General features: G+C 39.2%; 1 protein-coding gene across 6 annotated transcripts in view; it reads left to right on the top strand.

Moving 5' to 3' along the window:
• Positions 1–20,595, top strand: part of CADPS2 (calcium dependent secretion activator 2) — a gene marked incomplete at both ends in the record, with an annotated part of 322,949 nt that overhangs the window by 94,519 nt on the left and 207,835 nt on the right. For all 6 annotated transcript variants that reach the window (XM_082308684.1, XM_082308683.1, XM_082308681.1 and 3 more), the window contains one exon: positions 13,019–13,351. In XM_082308684.1, coding sequence (XP_082164810.1) covers positions 13,019–13,351 — 333 coding nt within the window. The remainder of the gene's footprint in view (positions 1–13,018; positions 13,352–20,595) is intronic.

Here is a 20,595-nt window from a genome sequence, read left to right as displayed (position 1 = left end):
TGTGCTTATGGTCTCTGTCAGTCAATACATTAAAAAGATAGATGTTGAAAACATCTCATGTCTAGCATGGAGTTTAGGTTTCTCTTGCTATGATGGTAATTAACATCTTCCCCTGGGCAGGCTGACAGCTGGAGTACCATTTCTGTTTTGGAACTATTGAACTTAATGATGTATTCAACATCCACTCTGCGCAGTCTGTTCTTGCTCCTATATCTGAAGGTCTTGAGAAGCATCTACAGAGGCAATATGGCTTTTTTAGCAGGAGAGCTGTTCGATAGATGAACCTAGGCCTGTATAGGAACTCCTCAGTTTCCAGTGACATTTTTGCATTTATTTCCACAGTTAAATAAGAATGATGAGTGGACCGTATAGGTGTAATTTCAGACCTCATGGCATTGTCTACAGCAGACTTAAAATATCCTAGCCAGGAGGAAAGCAATATGCAGAGGGAAAAGTGCTTTCTCCCTGGTAGCACATCAGATGTCCCAGTCCCATTATTGAACACAGAATTACTGAAACTTCTTTTAACAGCAGGCTGTTTCTTATGTTTCAACAAATCAAGAATCACAACATTTTGAAATATGCCGATCTATTTCTGCTGTCCGTTCACCTATTTATCAGCTAATTTCTCCCTGCCATAGACAACTGGAAGATGAGAAGTCATTTTTGTAATTGCTTGCTTGTAATTACCCTCATGCAGAGTCTAGCATGAAGGTACTTGAGCCTCATCTTGACTCTGTGGGGCCGGTTGGGACCCACCCAAGGGTACTGAAGGAGCTGGGGGAAGTGCTCACCAAGCCACTTTCCATCATCTACCAGCAGTGCTGGCTAACCGGGGAGGTCCCAGCTGACTGGAAGTAAGCAAATGTGACACCCATCTACAGAAGGGCTGGAAGGAGGATCCAGGGAACTACAGGCCTGTCAGCCTGACTTCGGTGCTGGGAAAGGTTATGGAGCAGATCATCCTGAGTGCCATCACATGGCACATACAGGACAACCAGGTGATCAGGCCCAGTCAGCATGGGTTTATGAAAGGCAGGTCCTGCATGACTAACCTGGTCTCCTTCTATGACAAGGTGACCCGCCTAGTGGATGAGGGAAAGGCTGTGGATGTTGTCTACCTGGACTTCAGTAAAGCCTTTGACACAGTTTCCCACAGCATTCTCCTGGAGAAACTGGCTGGTCATTGCTTGGATGGGTGTATGCTTCGCTGGGTAAAAAACTGGCTGGATGGCCAGGCCCAAAGAGTGGTGGTGAATGGAGTCAAATCCAGCTGGCAGCTGGTCACAAGTGGTGTTCCCCAGGGCTCAGTACTGGGGCCGGTCCTGTTTAATATCTTTATCAAGGATCTGGATGAGGGGATCGAGTGCACCCTCAGGAAGTTTGCAGACGACACCAAGTTGGGCAGGAGTGTTGATCTGCTGGAGGGTAGGAAGGCCCTACAGAGGGACCTGGACAGGCTGGATCGATGGGCCGGGGCCAACTGCATGAGCTTCAACAAGGCCAAGTGCCGGGTCCTGCACTTGGGTCACAACAACCCCATGCAACGCTACAGGCTGGGGGAGGAGTGGCTGGAGAGCTGCCTGGCAGAAAAGGACCTGGGGGTGTTGGTCAACAGCCGGCTGAATATGAGCCAGCAGTGTGCTCGGGTGGCCAAGAAGGCCAATAGCATCCTGGCTTGTGTCAGGGATAGTGTGGCCAGCAGGACCAGGGAGGTGATAGTGCCCCTGTACTGGGCACTGGTGAGGCCGCACCTTGAGTACTGTGTTCAGTTTTGGGCCCCTCACTACAAGAAGGACATGGAGGTGCTGGAGCGTGTCCAGAGAAGGGCAATGAAGCTGGTGAAGGGTCTAGAGCTCAAGTCTTATGAGGAGCGGCTGAGGGAACCGGGGTTGTTTAGCCTGGAGAAGAGGAGGCTGAGGGGAGACCTTATTGCTCTCTACAGCTACCTGAAAGGAGGTGGTAGCGAGGTGGGGGTCGGTCTCTTCTCCCAAGTAACAAGTGATAGGATGAGAGGAAATGGCCTCAAGTTGCACCAGGGCAGATTTAGGAATAATATATTAGGAAATATTAGGATATTAGGAAAAACTTCTTCACTGAAAGGGTAGTCAGGCATTGGAACAGGCTGCCCAGGGAAGTGGTGGATTCCTCATCCCTGGAGGTATTTGAAAGACATGTAGATATGGTGCTTGAGGACATGGTTTAGTGGTGGACTTGGCAGAGCTAGGTTAACATTTGGACTCGATGATCTTAAGGGTCTTTTCCAACCTAAACAATTCTATGATTGTGTGATCTTTGGGAAAGAGGATTTGTCTCTTTCTGGCTGCCAGTGTTGAATATGTGGCTGTCGATCAGCCTGCACAGAGGCCTGAGGGCCAATACCACAGTGCACGAAGTCCTTCAACACGTCAGTTAGCCAGCGAACCCTGGGGCTTGGTGGAAGGGGAGACTGTACTTTTAAAGAGAAGATAGCAGTGGCTGTAGCAAGTAGAGCTATTGCTAAAGTAATTCACAGCTAGGCTCATAAGGCCACAGTATGTAACTTGCTATGTCTCACAAGGGTGCAAAAACTATTGTTGCTGTTGTCAGCCTTGAAAGGAGGATAAATATGCTTGTTCCAAAAGGGCGTCTGGATAACTTTAATAAATGAATCCAGGAGAAAACATTGCTTCTGGGTGAAATAGTTTTGTGGATTTTTTATGGTGATTGTCACTATAGCTCTGTTTGTTCTTGTGCCCAAGGCACGAATGTTGCAGTGCATGAGTCTATGAAATGTGTAGCCATCAGGAATAGAAATTTGGGAAGACTTTGGGCAATTGCTTGTGCCAGTTTGAAAAAGGAGGCAAAGAAACAAATCCCAGCACACAGTGCTGTGTAGCATGCTTACAAGCAAGTAAGCCTAGAGAAGTAGCACACATTTGAATTTGCAAGAGTTTGGGGTTTGGTGGTTTTTTTACAGATAGCTGGTTGCTAAGCTGTGGGAAATGTCCAATGTGCAGCTATGATGTTGCCCAAAAGAACTGAAGAAAATGAAGTGAACCTTCTGAAGATTTCAACTTGTGATGGTTTCTGAACCATTACTCTTGATAAGAACAAATCATAGCTTAACATACTCCAGAAGGGTAGTAAACATGATGTTAAAAAAAAAAGGGGGGGGGGGGGAAATATTAAATGAAGATTATGCCTCTTCAGACCATGATGGTTTATTACTTTAAATTTTATTTCTTCTTCTCACCTTAATGTAATGTGATGTTTTAAGGAGGTTTTAAAAAAAAAAAAAAAAAAAAGGAAACCTTGCTGTTAACCAAAAATTAGGATTTTTTTATTTCAGCATTTTTTTCCCCCTGAATTAGGGAAAACTCTACAGCATAGTATACTTTTAGGAGAAGAAACCTGTGATTAACAAAATTGTGACAGAAATACTTAAATAGAGAAATAGGAGTTTATTAGTGTGATGTCTTAAAATTTTAGTATCTTTTGCTTTTACCTGAAGGTAAGGACTCTGTTCTGAAGACTTACACAGATAAAGAAAAATGGTTATTTAACTCTGATAATTTCATTGAAAAATAATCAACATAGTGCCTGGAGGATATTTCTAGGGGATGAAAGGGAATGAGAGAGGAAGAAGACCTGCAAGGCAGTCTTACTTTTTTTTTTTTCTCCTAAAAACGTAAAAAAACCTTCTGATTTCAAAATACTGAGCTTATATACTTACTCAGTAAGTAGCTCAATTTCCACTCACGTTCAGTAGCCAATAGTTATTAAAAGTAGTTATTAAAATGCATTGGTATCTGTTAGTCTCTTCTTGGAATATAAATGCTGTTTCAATGGCTAATGCAGTAATTTTATTCAACTAGCATAAAAATAATTAATATGTACGGTTAGATGTACAAAGCTACTGCATAAGCTATATATTTTTGACCCAAAATGATTTTGTTCTTTTAGTCTGATTAGTTGATGAGACTAAATCTAATCTAAACATCAACTTCATAATTTTTGGAGTGGTTTTTTTATTTCTTTCCAGATTCTCCTAAGTGCGGTGAGAACGTCATATCTGAAACAATGGTTTTTTTCTGCAGCTCCAGGGTATAGCAGCAAACAGTGTTGGTTATAATATATGCAAATTCCTACTAGGCATAAGCCTTTGTTCTTAAAATATGTAGTTGTGGAAGCTGTTCTCCAACGTGTCAGGAGTTTTTTTGCACCCTCATCAAACTAGCCCCAATTCTCGGTGCAATGCATCGTGCCGTTTCAGAATACAGTAGAACTATTGAGGGCTGTGTGAGCTGGTCCCAGAAAACATTGCTCACGCTAATGACCGGAATGGGGAATATTTTTGTTCCTGTGGAACGGGAAGGACTTTAAGAAGTGGATGAGAGCTGTTGACTGTGATGAGAGTTGCTAATAAGCTTTTGTATGAGAGGCTTTGAGGAGCTGCTGCAGTAGCAGCAAAGATGCTATTTAATACCACACAGTAAATGTCCTATGCTTTGTTTTGCATCAAGTAATGCTTCTAGCACAGCATGATGATGCATGTCACATCAAATTTTTAAGTAAGAAACTTACTTCAATTCCTTGCAGTTCCTAGAAAGAGAATTACTGACTTTTGCAGAAATTTGAGAGCTCAATTTAGCCCTGAAAATTGCTGGCCATTTTAAAAAATTTATTCTGTGTGTCATAAACTCAGAGTTCTGGCAACTGTAAGAAGCATATCAGGAGCCTGAGCGGAGAACGCATCAGAAAAGCACATCATAATCCTGAAAAGCATTCACAAACTTGAGTGTTCCTTGGACTTCTGTGAAAGTCGTTTTTGCCCTTGTTCAGTATCAAAGAGGTATTTCTAGTCATTTATATTTTTTTTAATTTTAATTGACAATTTTTGATATGACACAGTTGCCATTAATCTTAATATAGTTCTAGCTTTGTTTCAAGCAAGCTTAATTAAAAAAAAAAAATACCCTTTAATACAAGAATAACTCCTTAAGGACAAAATGCTGCCCTCTGTAGTTGTATGTCTGTGTTTGGTTGATAGGGTTTTCCTGAAAAAGAATCTCTGAAGAGAAATATCTGTAAGCCTTATCTGACAACCTTTTTTCCTAATTATATGAAAAAGTTCAGTTTTAACGTTAGTGTGTTTTAAGGATGCCCCAAGTATCAGTTCCAGTACACTGGCATGAACAAGTACATTGGAGATCAAGATCGCTAACTAACTGGCTCATCAGTCTTTGTGAGTTGGTGTAGGAGGGACAGTGTTTGGCCCTGGTATGGCAATACACTTACAATTTATGTGTGGAATATGGTTTGAAAGCTCTGGAAACACTTGAAAGGAGGAGTGTGTGATGTCGTCAGAGACTGAACTTCCCTTACGTGCCTTACAGTGAAATTTGCTCTTTTTTTCCTGAGACAGATTAAACTAAACTTTAAAGGTTTATGTGGGGGCATTGATACTCAACGAATGTAGGATTAAAGTATTGTATAGTAAGTAACAATGACCAAGTAGATGAAACTGGGGCAGCTGTTATCTTGGGGTCAGTGGGTCTATCCCCACCTTCACCAAAATCTTTTATTTCTTTGCACTAAGCACAGGAGGTTGAGATGGCAGTACCACAAAATACAGGAACGGGAAGTGTATCCCACCTGCCCAAGGAGGACCCCCCCAGCTAAAGAGCAGTAGTGCCATTGCTGGTGGCAGTAATAGGGTGAAGCAACACAGCTCTCAGCAGGCTGAGCCTCTGTGACAAGCTCCAGCTCCAACTGGGAAAAGTGCCCTTAAAGTGTATTTCCTCATGAACAGGATGCAACTGGGTCTTGGAGAATCACAGAATCATAGAATGGCTTGGGCTAGAAGGGACCTTAAAGATCATCCAGCTCCAAGCCTTCTGGCATGGGCAGGGACACCACCCACCAGACCAGGTTGCTCAGGGCCCTGTCCAACCTGGCCTTGAACACTGCCAGGGACAGGGCGTCCACAGCCTCTCTGGGAAACCTGTTCCAGTGCCTCACCGCCCTCTGAGTAAAGAATTTTTTCCTAACATCTAATCTAAATCTCCCTTCTTTCAGTTTGAAACCATTCCCTCTTGTCCTATCGCCATCTGCCCTTTTAAAGAGTCTCTCCCCCTTTTTTATATAAGCCCCCTTTAAGTATTGGAAGGCCACTATAAGGTCTCCCCAGAGCCTTCTCTTCTCCAGGCTGAACAACCCCAACTCTCTCAGCATGTCTTCATAGCAGAAGTGCTCCAGCCCTCTGGTCATCTTTGTGGCCCTCCGCTGGATCTGTTCTAAAAGGTCCACATCTTTCTTGTGCTGAGGGCCCCCAGAGAAGAGAGGCCAAATCCTCCCAGTGGTTATGCTTTGCAGTCTTGATGGTGCCCTGGCTGCTTTGATCACAAGCCCATGGATTGGGAGTTGCTTGCCTAAGCACTATGTTCCAGGCTGTGAGGAGGACAGTGTGGGACTCAGCACCTGGTGGAGTCTTTGGAAGAACTTCACCATTAAAGACTGTGTCTGGATTGGTGGTGCTACTCAAATGACCACACTGCAGTGCTTGCAGCTCCTTAGCAAGCTTCAGGAGGCCAACAGAAACAGAGACCTGGACAGTCCTAATTAGAAGGAGATAGTGTTTTTTCACAATCAAAATAAAGTGTGCAGCATCAATTGGAGCAAGTTAAAATGTCCAAGTATAGGTAATGAAGTATTTCCTATGGTCTGCATCAGTGCAGAGGACACTTACAGCTGTGATTGGTAGTCTAGAAGACAAGGACATTTTATGCTTAATTCAGAATGGCATGCAAGTAATCATAGCAATAGAAGTAGCAAGCTACCACAGCTCCTGGGTGAACCATTATTTACGGGCCCTCTCTGTGTATAAGGGCTGCGGTGTTTTATTTCACCCGTTACTGTGCTGGAACACGCAGGATACCAAGAGCTTGAATCCAGCAATGCCAGAATTTAACAGAAGCAAAAAAAGCTATTAGGCAGCTTGAACTATGTGTTATAAAGAAAGGTGATAAGGAAGCTGGTTCAGATGATGTCTAGTATGTCTAGAAGTTTACTGTCCCAGAGACGTAGTGTGCGTTTTGAGCTGCAGCCATCTTTTCCATGAGAGATGCATTGAGCCCTGGCTGTTAAGACATAGGACGTGTCTAGAGTGTAAATGTAAATCTCCTCAAAGCTAGAGGAACAGCAGTGACTGTCAAAAATGAAGAAAAACCTCTAGCTGCTCTTGTGGCAAATGAAGTTCCCAGTGCTGCTTTGCTTAATGAAAAAGAGAATGTCAGTGCAGTTGCGTTACTAGGTGTACAGAGGCCAGATGAGCAAGGAGTTTCCTTTTGAGAGACTGAGAAATCATTCTTGTGGTCCTTCTGACCTTCTCAGTATCCTTCTGAATTTTAAAAGAGCAAACAAAGTTTTGGTTAAACAAAATCCTATGTTACCACACAAGACTTGCACTCAAAACATAAGAAGCAATGAGTCATAGCTGAATTCAGCTTGTCTCCAAAAGGGATAATGGATGAACGTGACTGACTGCGATGCGTTTCTCTGTGTGTATGTGTATATACACATGCATTACATAGACACAAATGCACTTATGTATACACACACACGTCTGTTCCCTGAAACTAAAATTTCAGTTTTCGCATGGTTAATAAGAAGGCAATTTTATGTTGAAAAAAGTCTTCCATTATAACTTACTACCTACAAAACCAAGGATTTTTATTTTATAGCACTGGATATACCACAGATGTGAGTGGTGTTCTGCAAGAGATTTGTATTGTAGACACATCATTTTTGCAATTAAAAAAAGCGGAGGGGGTGTTACTTTCTGTGTTTTACTTTGGAAGAGAATTTTAGTATGAAAGTGAGATTTTGGTTAAAAATCCTAATGTATATGTATTTTTCCCTTTTGAGGTAATGTGCTGTTTAGAGCACACTTTTTTTTGTTTGCTTGTTTTTGCTATCCTTTGGTTAAAAAGTGGGAGGGCTTAGATCATAAATTTTCTCTTTATCAAACCCTTTTGCAAAGTTTTCTGCCAGAGAATAAAAGAGCTTGTAAAATAATTTGGTCAGTGCGAGCTTAGTGTGTTGCCAGTTGGTGCTGCGCCTAGAGTTGAGTCAGGCTCTGCTAGAACTGATATATAAGCAAGTAGCTGAAAGGTGATGCTTTACTTGTATGTGTAGCAGAATTACAACATGTTATTTTTTATTAATAGCACCACTTATACAAACTGGTAGAAATATTATAGATATTTATAAGTATTGTGTTGGGTTTTTTCTTCCAAACTGGCTAAAAAGGTGGTCTTAATAGAAAACTCCATCACTATGTGTCTTTCAAATGAAAGAAAACACGTATAAAAGTTTGTAATGCATGGCCTAATGGACCTCATACTTAATCTGTTTACAAAGAAAAGGCAAAGGTTATCTACAGGTGAGTTTATGCAAACTCGTACATATTGCCTATGTTTTTTCCTAAGCTTTACAGTAGAGACTAAGATTATCGTGTTTGTGTTGCCTGCATATATAATTAGTTAAATTTTGTATGATGTTAGATAAATAGAAATATTATTCAAGGGGTATGTGCTAGAAGATGTAAAAGCAGTTTTTTGTTTAATATCTCCAATATTTTCTGAAGTTGTAGGCACTGCTAAATGATGATTTTTCATCTCTAAACAGAACTATACTTTTAAAGGAACTATCCAGTGCTAAAGACTTTTGAATTAAGCCTTTTACTAGCATTTGCAACAGATGAAATTGCATATGTATAACGATTGGATAAAAAGTGAATTTAAACCATACTTCAGTAGATAGATGCAAATGATAATTGTTACCGCAATTATAAGGGGAGAAGAAATTGAAGTGGTTTGTTTTTTTTTTTTTTAATTCTTTACCTGATCATCTTTGAATGCTTATGGTATGAGGGGAACTTCATCCATCAAAGACTGTAGGTATGGCTCAGTCCAAGAGTATTTAGAAGGGCTCTAAATAATGCAAACTGGAAAAGTTCCTGAAGATGGATATATTGAGCTGATCACAACCTGTCTTTTAACTATCTATTTTTTCCTGAATGCATTGTTTGTGTTAACAGGGCGGGGGTTTTTGGTGTTTGATAGTTTCTTAGCAGCAGGTAACATAAAGAGTTGATGTTGACTTAGATTTAAGGAACCAATAATCATACTAAAAGTTCAAACGCCAACCAACAAAGAGCGTTGCCCTTGGATTTCTTTGAGGAAGTCCAGAAAACATTGGTAGAAACAGGAAATACTTCAGTAAAAACTTTGACTCCTGTCAAATTATTTCTAAATAATATGTGGATTTCCAAATGATCATGGCTGGTCTGCCAGATCTAGTTCCCTGTAGAAATAGATTTCTTTGTCTCCACAATGACTTTTTCTGGTATTTTATATTTTACATTCAAACTTCTAACATTTATTTATCTCCAGTTCCCCCCTAGTGCTGAGAAACTTGAGATAGCATTTTAACACTGGAGGTTTATGAATGATTATTTAATTAGAACTAAGTCTAATGATCAGACAATCCAATTACAGGAATAAAGGGAAGAAGAGCCAACAATTTATTGAATGTACATAATTAGTATTTTGCTTTACAGGTAGATATCAACACATTTTCCCTAATGGGGATGATTGCACTGCACATATAATCCACATGGAAGAAAAAGTGGTGAACTACATTAAGACTACTGTAAAAGCTTATATATTTCTTTGTAAAAATGAATGCTGCCAAGAAAGTAATCACTAGTGTTGTAAAGCATGTATGTATCCCAGTCTGCACTCCTAGCCTAGACTCTGGACCCACAGACACTCAGCCAGATGGGCTTTCTGGAACAGTGGTGGAAACAATAACTCCATTGGCATGAAACTGGTGGCATACCATTCTCCATATAGTAGCAATTCCCATAAACTTCTATTTAGAATTAAAAAAAAAAAAAAATAGCAACCATAAAACAGCTCAGAAAAGCTTTGAAACTGAGGAGACAAATCTCAAGAAATATAACTGAAGCAAAGGATTTTTACACTTTTAACATGAAGCGTACCATATGTCTTTCAGGAACTAGAATAACAAGACATTTAATAGCTTTTTAATGCATCTTACTGTGTCAAATTTGAGGCCCATATGGTGCACTCCTAACCGAATTTCCATTCTTTTATGGTTTTCTGTTGCAAACAAAGTCTTAAAAATTGAGTCTTTCTGTTCAACTGTTATTATTATTTTTTAATTATCTCAAATACAAGTAGTTCATTTTAAAGATTACATTATAATATTTTCCCTTGGGAAAAATTTTGGTAAATTGCCACTCAAAAAGGAGTATTACAATAAGAGCTTTAGGTCCAATGGATTCCTTTTCAGAACCAAGCATGTATTTTTTGTAGTCAATTATTCACACCTTGAGTTTATATTTTGAGTAATTTCCTTTAATATGCACCATATCTTTTGTGAAAGAATTATCTTGGAATAATTTTTGAATATTTAATAAAAACACAGTTTGTGACCTGAAATGCTTCAGAAGAGAACATTTTAAGGTCAGGGATACACGTAAATTGTATTTTGTATTTGCACATACCTATATAAAAATTTGTTTTGCCCAACATGAACGTGCATCATTTTGTCAGTGTTGCAGCCACCAAGTTTTACAATAGTACTCCCCTTCCACAGGTAAGAATTGAAAAAATGAAAGAGAGTTTTCCTGCAGTCTCCTAAAAAATCAACTTCAAAATCAGAAATAAATTTTTAATTAGTCTGGTTCATACGTCAAGGGAATTGCTAGCAGCTTTTCAGCCCCTGCATTCTGGATGAATGGTTTTGAATAATATGACTGAAAGAAGGTAATGAAAGGTGAATGATATTCTGATGATCTTACAGTGTGTTTTTCAGATTTTTTTTTTTTTTTTTTTTATTACGCTGGTCCAGTTATACTAGCAATACATAGGGTCATGTAATCTTGGATAAGCATGAGATTTTTGAGGCGAAGAGACTATGAATATTATTAATTTCATTCTTTCTCCTGCATCTGCTTTCTCTCATTGACTATGCAAACTAATGTGATGGAAGATTTAATGCTGTTTATGAACAATACAAAGTAGCTGAAGTTAGTTTCAAGTAATCTTTTTTAATTTTTTTTTTTCTATTTGCTTTCCAGCGAAGCTGTTGGAGGACTGAATCAATTGTAATTGCAGACTGTTAAAACAAGGAAAGGCTTAATATCCTTGTACTTGTTTGTGTTGATAAGTTTTATTGCTGAGTGGAATTTCTGATCATTATTTGTTTTGAAATGAGATTCAATATTTGTGTAGCATTTTTAGGAAATTAATATCAGCATTAATTGACAGTAACCATATCAGGTCCCTTTATGAATAAGAATTTAACCTTAGATACTTATGTTTCCAAAAAAGGAAATCTATCATGGTACAGTTAGAGCATAAAATATGATTAGCAGATATTGGTGATTTTTTTTTTTTTAATAATCTGTTTGGGCAAGTACATTTACGCTTAATCTGCAGCCTTCTGTACAATATCAATTAGGATATCTGTTGAAAGACATATTTTGTAAGTAACTGTGTTTTAAAATATGTTACAGGGAAACATGCATCAACAAGCACTGGAACTTTTAGAACAGGTTTTTCTTGATCTGTTCCCACCTGTGCACTCGTCTCTGCTCAGCTTTTTAGCTCCTCTCCTATTGCTCTGTTTTGTATTTTCCAAATGAAGCACAGTAATATTTTGGGTTGATTGTTAGGTGCACCATCTTCCAACATGTGATAGTTTATGGAGTCAGAGCTCTACTGTGCTGCCATTTCCATTCATTGCATTCTCACAGCTCTTGGTGACTAAAATGATTATCTGAAAATGCATAGTTAACTCATCTTCCAAAGCAAGCAGTCAGAAAGGTGATGGATAGGAAATCTGTTGAGACTGTGGTATCGCATCTGTTCTTTGCCTTTCAGCTGTGCTTGGGGTGTTGGAGTGGCACCCAAGCAGTCCCCCAGCACCCAAGCCTTGCAGGGCGGAGTGCCTCGACCCATCTCCCTCTGCTGCGGGAAGGCAGGTGGTTCTCCCCGAGTTATCCGTTCAATGGCATGATGCAGTTTATCCCTTGTCCAAGGCAGACGTCAGGTGTTTACATGGCTGATCATGCTGCAGCGGTCATCTTTTTGTTGGTTGCATTTTGTAGAGGAACAGTTTCATGAGACTTGCTACTAGAAATGAGCTGGTGGCTGGAAAGATCAACCTTGCCAAGGCCTGTGTTAGAAGAAGAGATGAATGCAAACATCTTTGAACACTGAAAAGCTCTTATAGAATGCTGATGCTGATTTAATTGGTTTGTTGTTGTAATTTGCCTTGTCATATCGTAGAGTATGTGTACTTGGGAGGGGCTTTTTGTGTTGGTTTTTGTTGGGTTTTTTACACAGAGAATCCTGCATTGTGTCTCCAGTATTGTATCTACAGTAGTAGAACCAGTTCTGTATCTTTCTGAGTCTTCTCCTCTCTGTTGTTAATATTGATCGTAGTATTTCTCTAGTATTTTTTTTTTTTCCTGGATTTCTGTCTCATCTTCCATGAGATTCTTGGCTGGCTTAAAGATCATATTTTAACTCATGCTCCCGAGTTTTGAGACAGTGTAGCTTATCCATGAGTTACTTGCAAGTACTATAGACTTCTGTATTTTAATGGAGGGAAGATTAATTAAATCTTGCAGGTAAGTTTTAAATTAACTGCTGTTAATTCAAACTTCATTCTAGCTTAGCTATTGTAAATTTATGCATAAATACTTTAAAAGGTACTTAGTTTAAGTACTTGTTCAATGCAGAAACTTACTTTTTCAACATGGTCACTTGTTTCTGTATGAAAAATATAGCAAACTTGGCCTGTATAACTCTTCTTTATAAAGCCATCTTACATAGAAGCAAAATATTAGCTTGTAATCCCTTTATAAGGGATTGTTTTGTGTTTGTGTCCATGCCTAACTTTTTCTGCTTCCTTTTTTTCTCTTCTTTTATTTTAAAAGGTATTTCTCAAGAGTGACCGGGTTGCAAGAATGGTCCACAGTGGGGGATGTTCTGCAAATGACTTCAGAGATGTTTTTAAGAAAAACATAGAAAAGAGAGTCCGAAGTTTGCCGGAAATCGATGGATTAAGCAAAGAGACAGTGTTAAGTTCTTGGCTAGCCAAATACGATGCCATATACAGGGGAGAAGAGGACTTTTGCAAACAGCCGAATAGAATGGCCTTAAGTGCTGTATCGGAGCTGATTCTGAGCAAGGAACAGCTTTATGAAATGTTTCAGCAGATTCTAGGGATCAAAAAGTTGGAACACCAGTTGATTTATAATGCCTGCCAAGTAAGTATTGGTGTCACTCGGTTCTGTTGTGTTCAAAGTACATCGCCCCCGCCAACAGGTCAAGTGCTTCCTCCCTGTGTGCAGAAGCCCTCAGTTGTAAGTACATCTCCACAGTCAAGGAGATGCGTCCCCTCAGGAAGGAATCTGCACCATTTGGTCACTGGAGAGCCCTTGGAAAAAGGGTATGCCAGATTATACGGTACTTATGTTACAGGGATCTCCTGACACCTTTTACGGTGTCACAGCTCCAGTGATTTGGGTGATTCTGCAGAATGTTCTATGGTCTATATACCTGCATACCCTCATATAAATTACTTATGTATGTTTGTACATACATTTGTGTGTATGTGTATACATCTTCAAAAGACATTTGCTGCCATAAACAGATAGGTGGCAGGTGTTTGAATTCGGGATGCTCTTGGCCATCCAGTGTCTAGAAGTTTGGTATGTTAGAACTCAATGTGCTTCATTTCAAACACCATCTACAAAGCTAATTTGCACATTTATACCTTCATGTTCTGTTGGATAAGAGTGATGTTCCCCATAAATTACTGAGGCCAAGACAGTCTATTCAGCAACCATATTTGGATTTATATGTATAATCTATTGCTAATCAGTAGTGTAAATGGTATGTAAAAATATTTTAGCTGGACAGTCTTCATAGTGATGCAACTATAAATTAGCAATAACTTAGGGAGGAAAAACCTGAAAAAAGCAAGGTATTTTTGGAAGTCTCACAGCCGACCAACGTGGATGTGGCATTTAAACTGAGCTCACACAGCTTTCTACACTGTCTATAAAATAGTACACCAGACTACAGCTAAACTGTTCTTCATATATTATGCTGAAGGCTGGCTTGTAGTTATGGGCCATCTTAATACGGGTACAAAGGAGGAATCTTGGACATTGTTGCCTACTTCATTTGTGGACTAGTGTGATATGAAATCGTGTAGCTGTTCTATGACTGAAACATCTGTGGTGTTTAATCCTTCTCAGGGTCATAGATCCAACTTTCATAATGAGAAAGTGTAATATTTTATTCTGCATCAAATTATGAGGGCTTCTGTGTTCACTGTGACCTGTTTACTGACAGAATGGAAAGATACTTCTGAATGAGCAGTGTTTCAAATGGAAAGATAGAAAATATTTCTTCTTTTTTTTCCTGTTTGCCCCATTTTCTCCTTTTGCCTCTTAATTCCCATACGTGTATATCATGAAGCTAACCTCTGGGATATGCAGGTTGGTAACAAGATGAAGGAGCACTGAAATCTTGGGGGATAATCCTTCATATTTGGGTTTTTTTTATATAATAGAACATAGAGGCATAGGAGAACTAAGTTTGGAAAAGACCTCAGGAGGTCATTCAGTCCAACCTCCTGCTCAAAGCAGGGTCAACTGTGAGGACAGACCAGGCTACTGAGGGCTTTATCCAGTCAGGCCTTAAAACTTCCAAGAATGGAGATAGACTGCACAAACTCTCTGGGCAACCTGTTCCAATACCTGAAAACATGAAAAAAATAACTATTACTTTTCCCCAAAGTAGATAACCCGTTACTTATAGTAGAAATTCTGTATGGATTCCTCCCTCCTCTGGTGTCTGGTGATTGCTGAATCTTTCTTTATATGTCACTGTGAACAGTTAAAATCTGCTATTAGTCTGTGTTGTGCTAGAGGAACACAAACAAACATGATTGTAGAGCTTTGACCAATTAAACAAAAAAAAAATTGTTTCTTTAGTCTGGAAGTGGTTCTGATGATACAGTCCATGAGGTTCTTGTGTTTGTGTACTTGAAGGCTTCTTTGTTTTGGTTCTTAATTGTAGGAATGTTGATGGAACAAAGCTGGTTGGCAAATACCAACAAATTTCTATCTCTTCTTGGTCCATAACCTACAGAGAGACTGAAACATCGCAGTGACTCATTTTTTTTGTCTTCTGCCACGGTAGAATTTTGAGCATGGGGTGATGTTCTTTTCTATTTTCTTTTTTTAATTGCAAATTAAAGAGGAAATAATCTTGTGGTAGGGAGGGAGGGAGAAAGACTGATTGATCATCCTGATGTGTGCAAAGATGACTCCATGGCATTAAGAGAAGACTCTTCCCTTGCTCTTCCTGATTTTGAGCACTGAATGTTGTAAAATCTCCTGTGCAGGTCTCCAAAGTACACATTGTTTCCCCTGGATTCATGTCAATATTGGAGGATGGGAAGGTGTGTGTATATATATACATTTTGGGAGCAGGTATAGGAGCACCTACATATTTCAAGCTGGGAAGAATGGAGAGGGAAAGGCTTCAAGCCTATACCCTTCTTGTTTGGGGTTCTAGCTTTCTGAAGATTTTCGTTTTCCAAGGCAAGGATGAGATGACTTTGCTAAAGCAAAAACTTTCATGAGGTACTCCAGCAGAGTTGCTACTGTCCATACATTTTATATCCTGTTCCTGTGGTCCAGTCAAGCACATAATACACCAAGGGTATGAGGAGAAGTTTGCTGCAAAGAAAAAGACAACACTCCTATCCTTCCCAGGAAGTGTATTGCAGACAGCAACCAGTCTCTGATAATGTGATGCCTTTTCTCCTTTGGCAAAATCCCTTATTTCTCATTATAGTTTTAATAAGTATTTTAGTTTAGACTGTATCTTATTCCTTTCTGTTGACAGTGTATTTATAGAAGATGAGATGAAGCTAGGCTCGGATTTCAGTCAGCACCAGCAGTTTTCATTCTGCCCTAGAAGCCTCTATCTGTCTTTGTATGAAAATGCGCACTTTCATTTCCCTTTGCTGCTGCTCTTTAGAATACTAGAGACTTGCAGATAATGATAATCAATAGTGTCTGGGAGCAGTGAGATAAGTGAAAGTCCAAACAGATGTTAAAATTGTATTTTTGATAGAGGTTTTGATGAGTTGGCTTCTAGCCTGTGCTTCTAGCAGGGAATCAGATATATGAAATTCTGTATATTTTGCAGCTCTGAGAAACAGCTGCCCTTAACAGCAAATCTGTACAGTTACAATTTGTGCAGAAAACTGTCTTTTTCTCTCCCCCCCCCCCCCTTTTTTTTTGTTCCTTCCAGCCCTTTGGAAATAGGAAACAGAAAAATGTCTTACAATGTCGATGATAAGAGTAAATTATCCTGCACCTACAGGGCTGCTAAGCAGACAAAGATGCTATTTGTAACAGTAGGAGGTATTGTCTGCCAGCCTCCTCCTTGTGACTTTCTCTGCATTTAGAAACTTTTTATTGGTTTTCAGCAGCTTTTGCTCCTCAGCCTGTTCTAAATGGAGCGTTCCCTTCAACTCTTAAACCCTTGGGTATCTTGCAGCAGCTCATCAGAGAGTTCTGCTAGGGTGTGGGTTACTGCGGGTCCACAGAGGTTGCCAGTCTCCCTCCTTTGTGTGACAGCAGTGAGAAACAGTGTTCGCTCAATCAGCACAAGAACTTAATCAAAAATAAAGTGAATAGTAATAGACCAGCTCTCTGACATTGTCAAACACAGTCCATAGAGCGATGAGAATTTTATGCATTTTTCTTTGAAGAACAACTTTTTGTCACAATCTTTTAACATAAACTAAATGCCTAAGCTCATCCTTAGGTAGTGAATATTAACAGGGCGTTCACATTAGGATGTCGAAGACTTCTTCTATGATCTTGTTTTCAACTTTACAACTTAGAGCAAGGCCAGCAACTGCTGCCAACCACCTATATCTCTTTGTGACTAAAAGATTCAATTTGGTAAGTGCTGACACTTTCACCTGGTTTTTATTTACATTGTGTTGCCTTGAGCTGTGTTTTATGATAAAGAAATGATTGCCAGTTAGCTGGGACTTAATGAGCTCCTTGACTTGCTTTTGAGATGCCTGGCCACAGTGTGTTGTAACGATTTCTTTGATTTATAGAGATCAAACATGATATAGTCTTTTTTTCTTTTTTTTTTAATTATTCACTGATGTAGAGGATAACTTTGATGCAGAAAGTCAAACTGAAAGTCGAACTCAAACTGATATTATTGTACCACTTCACCAGTACCAGAAATTCTGTGTCAGGTAGATCATCACTCCACACAGAGTTTATTTTATTTTGAAAGTACCTGTATAAGGTTGACTTTTTTGGCTGATCTAAACCCCTTGTCTTGGGTGCGGGGAGGAGAGAACAACACTGATTTTCGTAATGAAAGAATACTTGCAAGTCACATTCTCTTTTCTGACAGGTAATAAATAATTTTGAGAATAATGTAGCAGTTTTTAAGAAGAATTATTTGCTAAAAGTCTTCTACTGTCAACTTTTTGGGAATCAACACAAACTAATTCTTCTGGAAATAGCTTTAGATGGTACTTTGCTGCAAGATATAATTTTCTGTTTAAAAGCCTTGTATTGTGTCTGGTTCACATCCTTTATTATCTTTAGCTTTTTCAAGATGTTAACTCTTTGTATAAGTGTCTAATATTGAGAATGATGGACTATATTGTATCTTCCATAATAAATTCTTGTATTTTTAATTATAAGAATATTTTCTGTGAAGAATTTCTCCTGAACTGGAGTCTGCTTATGGTTCTCAATACAATTGGACTGTTTCACCCAGCACTTCACTGAAGTCTAGTTAATTATGCAGTTTTGGAAATAAGTCAAATTAAGGGCAATTTAATTTGCAACAAGGCCTTCATGACTTTTGAATGTTTGTAGTTCTGATCCTTTGCTCAGTAAAATCGTGAAAAGTAGTGCAGTTATGTCACGGATCACAGAATTTCCCCTACTTCTGCATATTTTTCTTAGAAACTTTTGTACCCTGTATAAGTTATAGGGACAAATGCAACTTTATGAAGCATAAAGAATAATGATATCTTTGCACAGAAAGTTTCAGTGTGGAGTTGATAATCTTCTTGAAGTAATTAAACAAGTGTTAAGATTCCCTTTAGTATATAGACCAAAACTTAAACAGATTCATTAATTTTTTAAGTGAGGCAAGGCACAGGAAAAAATTGGTTTGGGCTGTATATTATACATACTGCATAACAGTATGTGTTCTATATTTGCATCTTATTAGTGAAAAGAAAAGATACTGGCTCCGTGAGGTGTTATAGTGTCACCATGGCTTCAGCTAAGCCAGTATCTTTCCAATGATCACCAATGACTGTCATTACTTATTTCATGATAAATTATACCTGATACAACAAAGTCACCTCTGAAAAATGTTAGCGAGGTCCATTGCTGTATTTTCGAGGTAGCATCAGGTGTTAGGTAAGGCATCCACTGATGTCTTAACCATCCCTTGGGCTGAAAATGTGCTTTTACCCAGCCTAAGATATTCCTACTCCCCTATTTAAAAAACAAACAAACAAACAAAAAATCCCTTGCGCTGATCTCCTGCTTTATACAGGAGATCTGCTACCTTCAGGCCTTACCTGGTAAGAGGTTACTGCTGGGCAGCCAGCGCAGGCCCCCAGCGTGGAGCAGGATTTATTTGCTCTCTACACAAAAGGCAACTTTGCAGCAAGTGCAGAGTAGGCAGGCAGGATAGCAGCACGGGGAGAAGCTGTCCAGGCTCTTGGTGGGCAGAAAGGACTGTAGTGGCATGGGAGATCTCTTGGGAGCAGACAAGCAATAATTTTCTGGGACTGTGTGAGGCTAGAGAGTTATAGTTAGTATTCAGGTGTTGACTGCATTTTTATGACAAATGTGAGTCTAGAAAGTTTCTGCACACAGCCACGACGCAATAACAATATGCTTCCTTACAGAACAGGTCAGTGCTTTAAAATTGTCATATGTGTCTGTCAACCTGAAAAGTGTTTCATGCCTTTGATAACAGAAACATTCAAACGTTCACACTTCAGGCTTGTTCACACATCAACTCTATTGGTTTCTAGTACCTGTAAATACAAGAATATATCTTCTTCCATGCCCTCATCCTCACAAAAAAAATCTGCTGATTGATTTTTCTTTGTGCTTCAAGGGGAAAAAAGATCCGCCACTATCTGTTCTTGAGCAAGAGCAGAATAATTCAAACCAAATATTTTAATGGAGAAATAAATTGTCATTTCTCACAGGATTTTATATGTTGTCTCTTCTTCATGAGATGTCACTCTTGATTACATGCACATAGGAGTTTAATATGAAGTTATTTCAACAGTTATGTTTTCTAAATGCTTTTTTGCTGAGCTGCTTCATTTGTCTTTCACCTCCATTCGAGAGGTCTGGAAAGGTCTTGCTCAGGACAAAAGTTTCGGTGCTTTGCAAAATAGTGCTGCAATGTCAAATGCTCCTCCTGAGATGACTTCTGTAATGGGACTGTGAGAAATCCAGAGCTAAGCTGAACAGTGTATGTCAGGCCAATTTGGAGTTTCAGCTTAATAATGTGAGTTCTGGTGAAAAAGGAAGTTTTGGAACCCCCAAGTGATTCAGTTCTATTAACGCACGCTGATGATATTTAAAAAGAAAAAAAAAAAGTTTTAGCTCCTGTAAACAAGTGTTTTTTCTACAATAGCAGAGTTTACTTTGGAAAAAAGTCTCTGATTGCCCCAAAGGGAGTTGATTTGTTCTCATTTACTCTAATGATACAAGAATGATGGAAAGAATATTAAAGCATCCTCAGAGAAGCAAGTTACTTTTTTAGCATGTTTAAATATCTGACTCTGAACAACATTTAAAAGACTTGCAAGTTACATAATGGAGAAGTACTTTGCAATATTTATGTTTGTAGTTGAAGGAATACCAAGAAAATACCAGAGAGAAATGGTGAGTTGACAACAGTAATGCATTTTCAGTACTTGAGGTATTGCAGTATCCTTCTGACATTCAGCTATTGGGTGAGAGAAACTGGCTTTGACAGCTGCATTTAAAAGGAAAACTTGAGTGGGACATCTGAAAACCATGAAAATATTCCAAGGTTTACTTGTTCGGTATAAGTGCTAAGAAAAAACACTGAGGGATAGTTTTTCACTTTTAATTGCTTTTAAGACAAAATTTACTTGTGGATTTTTCTGTCATCAAGCTCTCTTTGTGCATATGTGGCTTCCGTTCTTGTTGTGTTTTGTTTTCCACCTGTGTGAAGGAGTTGGACATGGATGGTCTCTAGTAGTCTGAGAGACTACCAGCACTCACAGACTAGTGGATTTACTTATGGTTTCTAAGTTAGCATCCTTGTAGCCCTGTTCTCCTGTGCATCACCTTTCTTGTCCCGGGAGGTAAGCCAGGCTTGACTGAGAATCAGCAGAGAGAAGCTGGGAATTACCCATCTCCCCTCCTCTGTCTTGTGC

Source organism: Platalea leucorodia (genome assembly GCF_965183815.1).
Source record: "Platalea leucorodia genome assembly, chromosome: 4".
NCBI classification, from domain to species: domain Eukaryota; kingdom Metazoa; phylum Chordata; class Aves; order Pelecaniformes; family Threskiornithidae; genus Platalea; species Platalea leucorodia.
Note: the sequence above shows the minus strand (reverse complement) of the source record. Positions and strands in the feature narration are given on the sequence as shown.